Below are 15,902 nucleotides of genomic sequence, written 5' to 3' on the forward strand. Positions count from 1 at the left end.
ATGGTTGATTCTTCAAACTGGGAAGCGATGGAAATCACTCGGTGGCGGTCGCGATTTCGATCAATCTGGATGGAATAGTCGGGGAAGGAAGACGGAAGGAAGGGGGCAGGAAGGGAGCGTGCAATGGATGTCTGGCTTTCTCAGATTTTTCAGTGGACGCCATATATGAAAATCATAAATTTCGGTAAAATTTACGATGGAAAAATCTTCCATGAACCTCCTCATTTTATTTTATGACACCATAGTTAATCCAGTAAATTTAATTAAACTGTTCCTTTTCCTTCAAACCAATCCAATAGATAACGATTACAATTTCCAATTTCTTATCTTTTCAAATAATCCCAGCATCTCTAATGGAAACCCAATAAATTGTTCACATCTCTCCTGAATCAGCAAGATGGCCAATGTGTAGAAATATATTTACACTGACGAGAGACCTAACAATAACCACTACTATTTTTTTTTTTAAAGGAATTTCTATGTTTCTTTTTTGGTCATGAGGAAGTAATTTCTAATTAATTTGCTCGAATAACTCTGAAGAGTAGTTGTGGCCTCTTGTTTGTTGTAAGACTTGGCTTTTGCTCTTATCGATCAGGAAAGAATAGAACATGCAAGACAATGAAAAAGAGAGAAATGTGAATGAGGCTAAAGTTAAAATTGGAATCAAACAGCGTCAAAGCTCGAAGGCAAGAAGCACCAGATGACAAAAGAACTCTCTCTCTCTCTCGATCTCGACACTTCAAACTGGTAGATCATCTCCTGAGGGATGCTGGACAGTGATGGGTGCAATGACGATGCTTGAATGAGAAGAGAAGTTAAAGATAAAAGAAGAAATGCCAAAGTGTGATAAAGAATAGAATGTACGTCACTAACAAGGGCCAAAGCGCACTGGTTTTCATGCTTTTAGCATGCGTTCTCCACAAGTTTCTCGCCGAGTCCTCCTGCTACATACTGACCTCAGCTCGAGTCCTGTCTCTTCTAACTCCTTTATAACTACGCATTGCTCGACACTCGTAGCGTGAAGCAAGACATCCATTCCTATTGGATCGTAAATAAATTTCAAGGTATTATCGACTCTCTGCCCTCAATAGTCACCTTTTCTGTTATTGTATCCTCCGGCTTGCATATCTATTCAATCATTGTTGCCTTATTGTAATACTCTAAGTAGCACCGACACCACGACATGACACGACACGTTGACACGTCATTTCTCAAAAAAAATAGAGAATTCCGACACGTCGGGACACGTTATATATCAAATGTATATTTTTATATATACATGATAAATTATCACTTTTATAGTTATTTCAATTAAATTAATTTGATTTGAATCCACAAATAAATCAATAATTAAAAAAAGAGCCCATGATGAATTTACATTTTGATCCCTAATTTATTGGAGATGTTTAAAATTGACCCGGGCGTGTCGGGATGCTGGACTCGCGTGTCGCTGGCTTGTCCAGAGCATTGACCACGTGTCGGTTGCATGTGGACGCACGTCCGACAACGACACGAAGGCCCACGGAGAGTGTTCGTGCTTCCTAGGTAATAATACTCATGCTGACTAAAAGATTTCCTTCCAGGATCTGGGGAGAAAGTGAGGATCAAATGGGAAGTACGAACATTCTCGCAGAAGTCCAGAAGTTATGGATGAAACTCAATCTCCGAGGGGCAACCCTTACGAGCCTATCTCTGCAAGTCTTTCTCATCTTTTTTGCACCCATGCGAAAGAGGTGGTCAAACAGGTGGTTCACGATTCTCATGTGGTCGGCTTACTTGGTTGCCGACTCAGTCGCCTTCTATGCCTTCGGACTCATTGCCAAAGTCCAAATCGTTGGTGGTACTTCAGATTCCAAGGCCGATACATATGGCGACCTTTTGGCATTTTGGGCTCCATTTCTGCTGCTACACCTCGGAGGACCCGACACCATAACCGCTTTTGCGCTCGAGGATAATGAGCTGTGGCGGAGGCACTTGCTTAATCTCTTATTCCAGCTAGGCACCGCATGCTTTGTGTTTTACCAGTCCCTCCCCAGCAACAAGCTAACTGTCCCGACCATCCTCGTGTTTATTGGAGGAACCATAAAATATATAGAGCGAACACGTGCTCTGTATCTTGCCAGCTTCAGTAAACTTCGTGGTTCCCTGCTCCCGTCTATTGATATTGTGCCGGAGAACGATCCCTCAATAGAGATGATGCGAAATAAAACCGATTTGGACGACAGAGAAGTGATAAAAGCCGCATTTGTTTACTTCACAACCTTCAAAGGCATCCTTGTGGAACTCCCCTTCTTCGGTCAAATGAGCCAGAGCTTCACATTTTTCAACAGGATGATAACCGCAAAGGATGCTTTTCGGTTCATTGAGGCTGAGCTCAACTTCTTTTATGATGTTCTTTATACCAAGGCTGCCGTGGTTCACTGTCGAACAGGGTACCTTTTCCGAGCTATCTCAATTGGTTCCGTCGTTACTGCTTTTGCACTTTTCTATGTCCTGAACAAGCATGGTTTTCACGAATATGATGTACGGATTACTTACACCTTGCTCCTTGGAGCTGTTGGCCTGGAATTTGTAGCTCTTGGTAGGCTCATTTGCTCTGACTGGACAATTGCACTTTCAGGGAGACTTGAAGAAAGCACCTTCGAGAAGTTCCTCCTCAAATTCAAATCCGAAAGGTCACCATTTGCATTGCATATACTACATGATAGGTGGTCTAGATCAATCTTCCAGTACAATTTGATAGATTCTCGGCTGAGAAGGTGGCCAAAATGGATTGAGAAATTCCTTGATTGCATGTCTCTCGGGGAATTGTTTGATGACTTGAAGTATGGACGACGAAAATCATACAGCGACAAATTAGGTGAACTGATTTTTAAGGAGATGAAACGGAAGGTGTTGGTTTTAACTGATTCCAGTGAATTCAAGGACATATGTGCTGCTCGAGGTAGATGGGCTCTGGAATATTCTGAAACAGAGCAAGATTGCACAAACTTGCTTCCATTCGTCAGTGATGTCGACTATGATGAGAGCCTTTTAGTGTGGCACGTTGCCACCGAGCTCTGTTACAATACCGACACAGATGAAAGTACCAACTTTAACATTGATCGTCGAAACAGTAAGGTCTTGTCGGATTACATGCTTCATCTTATGATCAAACAACCTGATATGATGTCTGCAGTGGGTGGGTATGGCGAAATAAGGTTCCGGTACACTTGTAATGAGATGGACACCTTCATCAGCAAAAATCTCTCTGATGGGAGCAAAACGAAGATAACGAAGGAAAGTGTGTCCCAAAGTCTCCTCTCTGTTGATTCAAAAGTGGAGCCAGATCCACGGAGTAAAGAGACAATCAAATCTGTGCTTACTGATGCGCGTGCTCTCGCTAGGGTATTGCGGGATATTGAGAAGGAAAAGAGGTGGAAGATCATGAGTAAAGTGTGGGTGGAATTGCTGGGGTATGCTGCGATCCATTGCCGACCTTACAATTATGCTCAACAATTGAGTAAAGGAGGAGAACTTGTCACCTTGGTTTGGCTATTGATGGCACAGCTTGGCCTCTATCGACATTTTCGATACGTCGACCCTCCACAGGAACACCGATTTATTGGAAATAATTGAGGGTAAGTTGCCAAGTCCGCAAACGATGAGGGCTTCTACCCGCAAATTCCGCTGAAAATCTAATTGCTGGGGGATCTCACCACACCTTTTTTAGTCCTTTGTTTAGCTTCTTCTTGTACTAGTAAGCGTGCTTCTGATTTGCTCTGCCTGCACATCGTCCTTCCTGACAAAAAAAATAAAAAGAATCTTACCCTCCCGATCTTCTAATAGCTCGCACGATATTTGGTTGTCACAATTACTTGCAAAATAATCCCTCCCGATCTCACATAGTAGTACACAAAATCTTACCCCTTCAACGCCCTCAAATTGATTCAAGGTGTAGCTCACGAATAAGCCGTACATTTAGGGCCCAACTATTGCACCCGCAAGGCACACCACCATGTATCAGCGATCTAAGTAGCACCGACACACGACACAACACGATATGACACAATACATCAACACGTCATTTCTCAAAAAATAGAGAAATCCAATACGATGGGACACGTTATATATTTAATTTATATTTTTATATATACATAAAAAATGATGATTTTTATGATTATTTCAATCAAATTAATTTAATTTAAATTCATAAAAAAATAAATAATAAAAAAAGAGTGTCGGTGTCCGACTCGTGTTCGACACGACACGGTAATCCCCCACACCAGCACTCGGGAAGCGAAGAGTGAGCCGGAAAGGGCTTACCAGTGATCTCGCAGGGGCTGCGATCGGGCGAGGGAGGGCGCAGGAGGAGAGGAGCTCTCGGAGCTGAGCCGACCGCGCCGTCATCGATCGGAGAAAGAGGCGACTCGACGGTCATGGAGTCGGCGAGACGGCCGGCTGAGACGGTCCAGCTCGTCGCGACGCCGCTCCAATCGGTGTCTTCTCCTCCGGCGACGATCGAGCCCATGATTGATGGGTTCTTCAAACTGGGAAGCGATGGGAAATCGCTCGGCGGCGGTCGCGACTTCGATGGAAATCTGGACGGAAGGAGGCGGAGGCGGAGGCGGAGGCGGAGGCGGAGGAGGATGGGAGCGTGCGATCGACGTCTAGCGATCTCAGATTTCTCAATGGGCCCCGTATATGAAAATCGGAAGATTTTATATATATTTGTATATATATTATTTCGGTTGAAAAATTAATTTACCTTAAAAAATTAAGATGGAAATATGAAAATCCGACACTTCAAGAAAAAAAGAAGAAAAAAAGAGTCGTAATATCCCCTCGGGAAAAATCTTCCATGAACCTCCTTTTTAATTTTTTATTTTTTACTATAGTTAATCCAGTAAGTTAATTTAAAATGTTCCTTTTTTCCTTTCAAACCAATTCAACAAATAACAATTTCAATTTCCAATTGCTCATATTATCCAAGAAACGGTGACACGGACATGTTCAAATAATCCCTGCATCATTAATGAAACCCAATAAATTGCTCGCATCCCCCCTTGAATCAACAAGAAAGTACGATGGCGAATGTGTAAAGGCATTTTTATGATGGGCGATAGACCTAACAATAATCGCTAGTATTTTTTTTGTAAGGAATTTCTAATTAATTTGCTCGATTAACTTTGGTCAACAAAAATAGGTTAGATGATAGAGATTAGCGGGTTTGCTTGTGAATGATATTCCATCGATTAGTTATCTCAAATCGCTAGCGCTTTTCAATCTTAAGTATAAACTTTTCTTATTTTCGTCAAGGTGAATCTCTCTTATTTTACAAAAACTAAGTAGATCCAATTTCTTTTTTTTTTTTAAGGGACACGTCTATTTTTCTGAATTTATAGATTTTTTTTTCCTACCGGCAAAGTGTGTGATCTTTTCCTTGCAGAAAGAAGATAAATGATTTTCCACAAGATGCATCTTATCTAATGAACCCGATTTGCCACGTTTTCCCTAGTACGTATGTTTTTCCTTCATTTCTTCTATTTATGGAATGCAAGCGTGACTCCTATTTTGTAAATAATTCATGTGTGATGTCATAATCGTGCTATACTTCTAACGATAGTCGATCTAATCCCCATTTGAAAAGTGACGGTGATTAGAGGACGTATGTTCATCCACCAGTTGCCTCCACATGTCTAGAAAGTTCAATGGTAACTATTTTCGGTTCAAATCAAAATTATGCATTGGATCAAACAAACAAGTCAACTGCCTTTCCACTTCTCTAATGAAAGGCATGCAATAGATATCCTTCTTAGCTTCTCCCTATGGTCCATCTTTTATCTTTTGATTCTATTCGGACGCCCTACATCGTCTGCGATAGCACCGAAAAAGAAAGGGAACGATATCGACCGGCTTCGTCGGCTGATCGCATTAGGTTAAGGCCCATCGGCTTATTTGATTGATAGCGTGATGAAGTTTGAAGTCGCTAATGACTTCTTTAGGATGATACTTCTTTTGTCTCGCTAACTAACCGAAAGAGAGGATGGTTTTTGGGAATTCAGTTGCCCTCACACAGCCTCTACTGAATAATATCTCCACGGCTAAACATAATCACAGCTGCTACGTTGACCTCCTTTTGGCAAGTGCGGGGAGCAGATGAGGCTAATTGTCTCAAGAACCTCATCATTACTTTCAGAAACTACAAAACCAATTTGAAAATTGCAAACACCAGGTGATACAGACAAGATAACCATGACCGCTTGTCTGATTATACAGTAATTGATCACAAATGGGACAGCAGATGACAGTGCAGACAGACCACCTTCCAAAACAGTGGCAACAGATGACCTATCCAACTAATCTCTCTCCTTTTCCTATCGACTTTGGTATTAGAAGATATCTGAGGGAGCTGTTGCACAAACAAAGGAATGATGATTATGCATATAACGCCTCTTGTTGTCTTTCCTTGTATGGAGGAGGCAGCACATCTTTTTATGTTAGCGAAAGGGTTTTCTGAACTGGACGGAACCTCCGCAATAGGTGCGTCCAGCACAGAGTCGGAAATTGCATCGTGCGTCTCCTCAAAGAAAGACTTCATCGTCTACAAGGTACCAAGACTGCATTAGAATTAATCAAATGGTGAGAATAAAGGACACAAAAGTTTGATATCATCTAAAGGAATAGCCTAATGTGCATACGTACAGTGCAATGCTGGAAAGCTGCATCAGCTTCTGCGTCCACAAACCATTTCCAGGCTCTGAATGGAAAAGACCAAGCAAAGGCTGCAACATGTTAACAATAGAATTATTGATAAAGCTTCGTCTTGGCCATATAAGAAACAGATGATCTATCACGCCCGGCAACATTCCAATAGCAGAGAAGCAGGAAATCTGCTTCCAAATGCTAATGATAGCTTTGCAGCAATAAATACTATACGCAAGAATTTAGTTTATCCGTGACAGATCGTCTCGGTGCTGGACTACTCTCGACAAGGTAACGCTCACATAAGTGACCCATACAATGACCATAGCTGAAACATCAGCTATAAATGGCCTAGCCTAATGGATCTTAGATTTTTCCAACGGTGTTCTTCTACGCCTCCAATTCCAGGCTCGGCATCACGCGCACACAGTGTTCATCGTGATTTTTCAAATTTCTCTTTGTTGTTGATTAGGTTTAGCGCAGAAGGTTAGGGACTGGATTTGCATTGCATCGAATTTGTGCTTTGGTTTGGTATTCTGGTTGCTCGCTGTCTGAAGTTCTGAGCTAGTGTTCGATTTGCTTTGATGCGATTGATTTGCACATTTGTCGCAAAGGCAAGAAGCACCAGATGCCAAAAGATGACTCTTTTTCTCTCTCGATCTCGATTTCTAACTGGTAGATCATCAGGAATGCTGGACATTGACGTGTGCGGTGTGCGATGACGATGCTTGAATGAGAAGAGAGGTTAAAGATAAAAGAAGAAATGCCAAAGTGTGATGAAGAATAGAACGTACATACATCCTTGACAACAGCAAATGCGCTATGGTTTTCATGCCTTTAATTTAGATTCCACGAGTTTCTCGCCCACTCCTCCTGTTCCATTCTAACATCAGCTTGAGTCCTGTTGCTTCTAACTCCTTTATAACTTCGCATTGCTTGACACTCGGTTGCATGAAGCAAGATGTTCATTCCTATCGAATCGTATATAGATTTCAAGGTATTATTGACTCTCTGCCCTCAATAGTCACATTTTTCTGCTATTATATTTTCCGGCTTGCATATCTATTCAATCATTGCTGCCTTATCATTATACTCTAAATAGCATCGACACTGACATGCGATACGTTGACACGTCATTTCTAAAAAAATAGAGAATTCCGACACGTTGTATATCAAATATATATTTTTATATATACATGATAAATTATCACTCTTATGGTTATTTCAATTAAATTAATTTGATTCGAATCCACAAATAAATCAATAATTAAAAAAAGAGCCCATAATGAATTAACATTTTGATCCCTAATTTGTTGGAAATGTTTAAAATTGACCCGAGCGTGTCGGGATGCTAAACTTGCGTGTCCGGAGCATTGACCACGTGTCGGTTGCGCGTGGACGCGCGTCCGACACCGACACAAAGGCCTATGGAGAGTGTCCGTGCTTCCTAGGAGGTAATACTCATGCTGACTAAAAGATTTCCTTCCAGGATCTGGGGGGAGAGTGAGGATCGAATGGGAAATACGAAAATTCTTGCGGAGGCCAAGAATTTATGGATGAAACTCAATCTCCGAGGGGCGATACTCACGAGCCTATCTCTGCAAGTCTTTCTCATCTTTTTTGCACCCATGCGAAAGAGGTGGTCAAGTTGGTGGTTCACGACTCTCATGTGGTCAGCTTACTTGGTTGCCGACTCAGTCGCTGTCTATGCCTTTGGACTCATTGCCAAAGTCCAAATCGTTGGTGGTACTTCAGATTCCGAGGCCGATGCATATGGTGACCTTCTGGCATTTTGGGCTCCATTTCTGCTGCTACACCTCGGAGGACCCGACACCATAACCGCTTTCGCGCTCGAGGATAATGAGCTGTGGCGGAGGCACTTGCTTAATCTCTTATTCCAGCTGGGCACCGCATGCTATGTGTTTTACCAATCCCTCCCCAGCAACAAGCTAATTGTCCCAACCATCCTCGTGTTTATTGGAGGAACCATAAAATATATAGAGCGAACACGTGCTCTGTATCTTGCCAGCTTCAGTAAATTCCGTGGTTCCTTGCTACCGTCTCTTCGTGCTGCGCAAGCTCCCATACCTCCAATAGATATGGAGCTGGAATTCACTATCGAATCCCGAGATGTTGGAGAGCAAAATAAAACCAATTTGGACGACAGACAAGTGATATCAGCCGCATTTTATTGCTTCACAGCCTTCAAAGGCCTCCTTGTGGAACTCCCCATCAACTTCCTTCAAATGGACATTACCTGGCCATTTTTCAGTAGGATAACCGCAAAGGATGCTTTTCGGGTCATTGAGGCTGAGCTCAACTTCTTTTATGATGTTCTTTATACCAAGGCTGCCGTGGCTCACTGTCCAACAGGGTACCTTTTCCGAGCTATCTCAATTGGCTCCGTCGTTACTGCTTTTGCACTTTTCTATGTCCTGAACAAGCATGGTTTTCACGAATATGATGTACGGATTACTTACACCTTGCTCCTTGGAGCTGTTGGCCTGGAATTTGTAGCTCTTGGTAGGCTCATTTGCTCTGACTGGACAATTGCACGTTTGGGGAGATTTGAAAAACATCCTATAGGAAGAACCTTCATGATGTTCCTCCTCAAATTCAAATCCGAAAGGTCACCATTTGCATTGCATATACTACATGCTAGGTGGTCTAGATCAATCTTCCAGTACAATTTGATAGATTCTCGGCTGAGAAGGTGGCCAAAATGGATTGAGAAACTCCTTGATTGCATCTCTCTCGGGGAATTGTTTGATGACTTGAAGTCTGGACGACGAAAACCATACAGCGACAAATTAGGTGAACTGATTTTTAAGGAGCTGAAACGGAAGTTTCCGCTTGTAACTGATTTCAGACACGTCGAGGACATATATGCTGCTCGAGGTCAATGGGCTCTGGAATATTCCGAAACAGAGCAAGATTGCACAAACTTGCTTCCATTCGTCAGTGATGTTGATTATGATGAGAGCCTTTTACTGTGGCACGTTGCCACCGAGCTCTGTTACAATACCGACACTGGTGAAAGTACCAACTTTAACATTGATCGTGCAAACAGTAAGGTCTTGTCGGATTATATGCTTCATCTTATGATCAAACAACCTGATATGATGTCTGCAGTGGGTGGGTATGGCGAAATAAGGTTCCGGTACACATGTAATGACATGGATGGGTTCATCAGCAAAAATCTCTCTGATGGGAGCAAAACGAAGATAACGAAGGAAAGTGCGTGCCAAAGTCTCCTCCCTTCTACAAAACAGAGAGTAGGTCTAGAGAGAGGAAAGGTAATCAGATCTGTGCTTTCTGATGCGTGTGTTCTCGCTGAAGTATTGCGGGGTATTCAAAAGGAAAAGAGGTGGAAGATCATGAGTGAAGTGTGGGTGGAATTGCTACAGTATGCGGCGTTCCATTGCCGGCCTTACAATTATGCTCAACAACTGAGTAAAGGAGGAGAACTTGTCACCTTGGTTTGGCTATTGATGGCACAGCTTGGCTTCTATCGACATTTGCGAGTGGCCGCGTCTCCGGAGGAAGAAGACCGATTCATTCATCGAAAATAATTGAAGGTAAAGTTGCCGAGTCGGCAAAGGATGAGGGCTCCTACCCGCAAATTCCGCTGAAAATTCTAATTGCTGGGGGATCTCACCTCGCCTTTTTTACCACCTTTTGTTTAGCTTCTTCTTGTACTAATAAGCGTGCTGCTGATTTGCTCTTGACTGCACATTGTCGTTAAAAGTGTCCCTTCCCTGTAAACTCCTCCAGCTGTTCGATTTCCATAAGATCCTGCGATTCCGTGCACTTCCGGGAACCAAATGAGAGAAACTCGTGCGGATTACATCCGAGTGCTCTAATTTAAAATTCGGATCGCAAGTTTAATATTGTACCGTTCGTTAATAGAAAGTAACATTTCTAAGTAAGAAATTATTGAATGTCGGTCACCTCGTCGACTAAAGATATATTGCGATTAAGCTGAATTTACTATAGCGGCAAAATGTGTCGAAAAACACGCGATCAAATAATAAAATAAACACAAAAAAGAAATAAATCGGACATTGAATTTACGTTATTCGGTCGACACAACCTACTCCACGGAAAGAATAGTACGGAATTCCAACAAAAATCAAGCGATACGATGGAAATTATAACTATCCTTGAGTCAACCCAAACACTTTCAGTATTTCCCAAACCCTCAACTTTACCCAATAGCTCGTATGATATTTGGCCGTCACAATTACTTGCGAAATAATTTCTCTCAATCTCACAAAGTAGTACACAAAATCTTACCCCTTCAATGCCCTCGAATTGATTCAAGGTGTAATTCACGAATAAGCGTACCTTTAGGGCCCAACTATTGCACACGCAAGGCACACCACTCTGTACCAGCGACATGAAGACCAGAGCCCAAGATTGAACATAAAAATGGATTTCCAACTAAATTAGGAAATCTTGTGGCTGGCTTCTAAATTAAACGAGGAAAGTGGTTTTCTTGTTTTGTTAGCAAAATTAGTCTTGGACTCTTTTAGCATGTCATGTACGAGAGTCGCACAACAGGTCGCATTTTCGCGCACTCATGTTTCATTCAAGGGCTCAAATTCAATATATATTCTAACAATCTCGACCTTGACTCAATAGTTAAGTCAAGTCACAATCGCTTCGCTAGAACCAGATAACTGCTACTCTCCCACGGCCCCTCATGGGCTCAAGTGCCATAGAGATCTTCCAAGTCCAAGCTACACTTGAATTTGACTGTAACCGTGGACTTTATCAAGACACCAACTCTACCTACAACAGTAACCGCCACACAAGAATTTGCGGACACAACCACCGTTGTGTCAATAGCCATCAAAAGATTAAACTTCGATCTTGTCAATCTGGCGAGGCCCACACCAGATCTGGGCGAGGGTCGCCTCACCCTTGATTGTCCGGAATATTTAGCCGGAATAAAAATAATTTAAAATTAAAATTGCCTTTGGACGAAAATGCTCTTAACTGGTTGGAATATTTAATTGGCTAACGACTGGCAAAGTCATGCCATGATTTGAACTGTTGTGGCCACTTTAGGCCCTTTTTTAATAACTTCAAGCCCTTATTTGAGAGAATGAATGCATTTCATATCCTTATTTGGAATTTCCCCAAAGAATGATTATGCATATATCGCCTCTTGTTCTCTTTCCTTTTATGGAGGAGGCAGCACATCTCGTATATTAGCGAAAGGGTTTTCTGAACTCGACGGAACCTTCACAATAGGTGCGTCCAACATAGAGTCAAGAATTGCATCGAGCCTCTCCTCAAAGGAAGACTTCGTCTTCTACAAGTTAGAAAGACCGCCTTAAAGTTAATCATTTGGTCAGACTATAAAACACGATATAATCGAAACGAGCAGCCTAATATACAAACAGAAAGCTGCATCAGCTTTTCGCTTCCACAAACCATTTCCAGGCTCAGAATGGAAAAGACCAAGCAAAGGCTGCAGCATGTTAAAAAATAAAATTTATGGAAAAAAGCTTCATATTGGCCAAACAAGAAACAGATGATCTATCACACCCGGCAACATTCCGAAAGCAGAGAAGCAGGAAATCTGCGTCCAAATGCTAATAATGGGAGATTTTGAAGATATCCATTGCAGATCCTCTCGGTGCTGGACTACTCTCAGTCCCCGCCAAGGTCACCCTCAGATAAGTGACCTTTACAGTGCCCATAGCTGAAACATCAAGCTACACACGGCCAAGACTAATGGATCTTAAATTTTTCCTAACAGTCGCATAGTAAAGCAAATGCCGCTAAAATCCATCCCCAGAACACTACAAAAGAAGAGACCATCTAGTTAAGCCATTTCTTCCCATCCATAGCTTCGCCACATCACGCACAGTCGGTTTCTTTCCATATATTCCAAGAACGGCATCTCCATAAACTTCATCCTCTTTTAAGGACCTGAGAATTGGATAATTGCGTGGAGGGGAATACTCGAAGCAAACAGGAGGCAGGCACTAAGCAAATAATTAATAATATCCAGCCACATGTACAACTATACCTGATGGCGCGTGACACCACTGCTTGGAACACCATAAACAGCGCTATCTGCGTACGCCAAAGTCTGCCATGGGCTGTTAAAATATACAACCAATTTCAAATCTCTGAACAAATTTTGCAACCATAAGGCGGGCACTGCTCGGCTTAGCTAAAGATCTAATCAAGTTTGATCTACATCGTTGCATTTTATATCGTAAAAGAAAATAATACCTTTCTTCAATACCATCAACATTCCCTTGGATTATTCATCCTGTTGCTGTATCGCCCTCAAATTTCAAAGATAGATGGCGAAACTAACAGAAGCAATTAATGCAGAACTGGAAGCACCAATACATAAGAATTTGATAAAGCCGTAGCTGCTAACTATGCGGAGGCATGGATGGACCTATAAAAGTTACAGACAGCAGCGCGTCCAGCAATTACACCGTGAGCTCCTTCCAGCAATGCCGCCTTCACCTGTATAGACAAATATCCATGAAAAATTGGTGAGTCACGAATGTCATGTCAAATGATGGTGCTAAAAAGTTTTACCAATAAGATGATTACACAAACTCAAGACAAAATGGCAGTTTCCCCAGCCAAAGTATCACCAAATCAAGATCTCATTCTATCCATGAGCTACTCAAGGTCAGCTTAATTAGTTCGATTTCGATTAAGTTTGAACTGCGAGATAATTACGTTGAGTCAGCTTGAGTTCAATTTTTGAACTCAAGTAGCTCCTGAGCCTAATTTCGTAATTAATCTTTTGTTTTGATTTCGTCGCAAGACATTTAAACATAACAAATTATCAATTATATTGTATTTATAAAACTTTAGTTTGAGCTCAAGCTTGTGTTTTGGCTTGACTGAGCGGAGACTCATCTTTCATAAGATAATTGACCGAGTCTCTATTATTCAATACGAGTTGAATTAAATTAATAGTCTGTGTCAACTCAACTCAGCTCCACTACGCCTTAGATACAGACGTGCATAGAAACACAATTGCAAATCAAACTTTTCATTGGGAATGTGAAGTACGTGAACCAATTTCCACGTTCATAACAGATTGCGTAGCAGTTGGATTATATGATAAGCTGAACATAGTGTACTGTTTCCCAAGCACCATAATTAAACCATTTAAGAAAATTCACGGAACGAAAAATAACAAACACATTAAAAAAGAAGAAGAAAGAAACAAGAAAACAAATAACTTTGGAATCCGACGATTGTTAGCAGGGCTGATGCCATCGAGTAGTGCCTTACGAGAATGTATAATGAAATGTCTCGTTGGTGAGAGAGAAGAAACCTCATAGATAAAACCAGCTGTAGAGTAATCAAGCACCATAAAGTTAGACATAAAGGCATCAGGACAGCTCACTTAAAGGTTATGATTTTACTGAAAACTATAGTGCAAAGAACTTTCGGGTTGTAATGTGGCCAAATGAGCAAAATCAGACTTTATGAAACTTATACAGCAGTTAGTCATCTTTGGTGAAATGCCCTTGAAAACAAGTGAACCGTTTCCAAAAAGAAGGCAAACAATTGTAGTCGAGAAACTGTTAATAATTAAATATTTGTGCAATTAATATTGCTTTTGGTCCGTAAAAGCAACCCTTTTGCAATAGTTCACACTCGTATTGGATAAAGCCATCATAGGCCCAGCCTAGCAAAGCTAGTGCTTCGTAGTGGCGCTCCCTCAACCTTAACTCTAATCCTATAAGGAAGGCTCGATGCAGAGCAGTCGTAATTCAAATTAAACATCGAATTTCCTCTACGTGACCTATACAATGCCCATAGCTGAAACATCAGCGATAAATGGCCTACACGTATGGATATTAAATTTTTCCAATAATGTTCGTCGATGGCTCCAATTCCAGGCCAAGTGTAATGCGTGAACAGTGTTCATTGTGATTTTTCAAATTTCTGTTTGTTTTTTATCAGGTTTAGTGCAGAAGGTTGGGGACCGGATTTGCATTGCATCGAATTTGTGCTGTGGTTGGTATCCTAGTTGCTCGCCGTCTGAAGTTTTGAACTAGTGTTCGATTTTCTTTCATGCGATTAATTTGCACATCTGTCGCGAAGGAATGAAGCTACTACATTGAGATTTGATCATGTTCTGAACTGTATTAACTCTGTCCATCGTGTGATGCTTTAAGATAATATGTTGTCCTTGTCTAAAGAGTAGTTGTGAGGCCTCTTGTTAGTTGTAAGACTTGGCTTTTGCTCTTATTGATCAGGAAAGAACAGAACCTGCAAGACAATGAAAAAGAGAGAAATGTGAATGAGGCTAAAGCTAAAATTGGAATCAAACAGCGTTAAAGCTCGAAGGCAAGAGGCACCATATGACAAAAGAACTCTCTCTCTCTCTCTCTCTCTCTCGATCTCGACTTCAAATTGGTATATCATCAGGGATGCTGGACAGTGATGGGGTGCGATGACGATGCTTGAATGAGAAGAGAGGTTAAAGATAAAGAAGAAAGGCCGAAGTGTGATAAAGAATAGAACGTACATACATCCCTAACAACAGCCAAAGTGCTCTGGTTTTCATGCCTTTAATTTACAAATTTCTGTTTGTTGTTGATCAGGTTTAGTGCAGAATGTTAGGGACCGGATTTGCATTGCATCGAATTTGTGCTTTGATTTGGTATCCTGGTTGCTCGCCGTTTGAAGTTCTAAACTAGTGTTCGATTTTCTTTCATGCGACTAATTTGGGTAAGAGTTTTTCTAATGTGGGCTACATTAATTGACATTATAATTTACTGTTTTACGGAGTTGGTCTAATAAGGTAAGATATAAAGTTTCTTAAATAGTCTAATATGGGACTGACTAGTGTGGGTCGAGTAGGACCCAACCCATGATGAGAGGGCCTGACTTAAAAATTTATAAATAGAGCTCAATTCCCTCCTCTAACCCTAACACACATTATCTCACATAGGAAGCAAATGCTATATGTGAGTGGCAGTCTTATTGAGCCAATGATACAAAGGGTAATAGAGAGGATCATCGCTATTCCGCATCAAGAACGATAAATTCCAAATCAGATGTGCAAATCTCTTTCACTCGATGAATGTGTTCTAGATTCTAGCTATGATGATCATGGGTGTTGTTTTTTTTTCGGCCAACAATTTGCACATTTGTCGTGAAGGAATGAAGCTACTGCATTGAGGTTGGATGATGTTCTGAACTGTCTTAATTCT

At 41.4% G+C, this 15,902-nt stretch overlaps 2 protein-coding genes across 2 annotated transcripts; both read left to right on the forward strand.

Moving 5' to 3' along the window:
• The first annotated feature begins 1,608 nt into the window (after positions 1–1,608).
• Positions 1,609–3,618, forward strand: LOC130138592 (uncharacterized). Its single transcript, XM_056313054.1, has one exon. It carries the CDS (start codon positions 1,609–1,611, stop codon positions 3,616–3,618), a length of 2,010 nt encoding a protein of 669 aa, XP_056169029.1.
• A 4,580-nt stretch (positions 3,619–8,198) lies between these two features.
• Positions 8,199–10,256, forward strand: LOC115669669 (uncharacterized). Its single transcript, XM_030590819.2, has one exon. The coding sequence runs from the start codon at positions 8,199–8,201 to the stop codon at positions 10,254–10,256; it is 2,058 nt and encodes a 685-aa protein (XP_030446679.2).
• The last annotated feature ends 5,646 nt before the right edge of the window (positions 10,257–15,902 follow it).

Source organism: Syzygium oleosum, unplaced genomic scaffold (assembly GCF_021117445.2).
Source record: "Syzygium oleosum isolate NSW1041296 unplaced genomic scaffold, Sole_v2.1 Sole_v2.07, whole genome shotgun sequence".
NCBI classification, from domain to species: Eukaryota; Viridiplantae; Streptophyta; class Magnoliopsida; order Myrtales; family Myrtaceae; genus Syzygium; species Syzygium oleosum.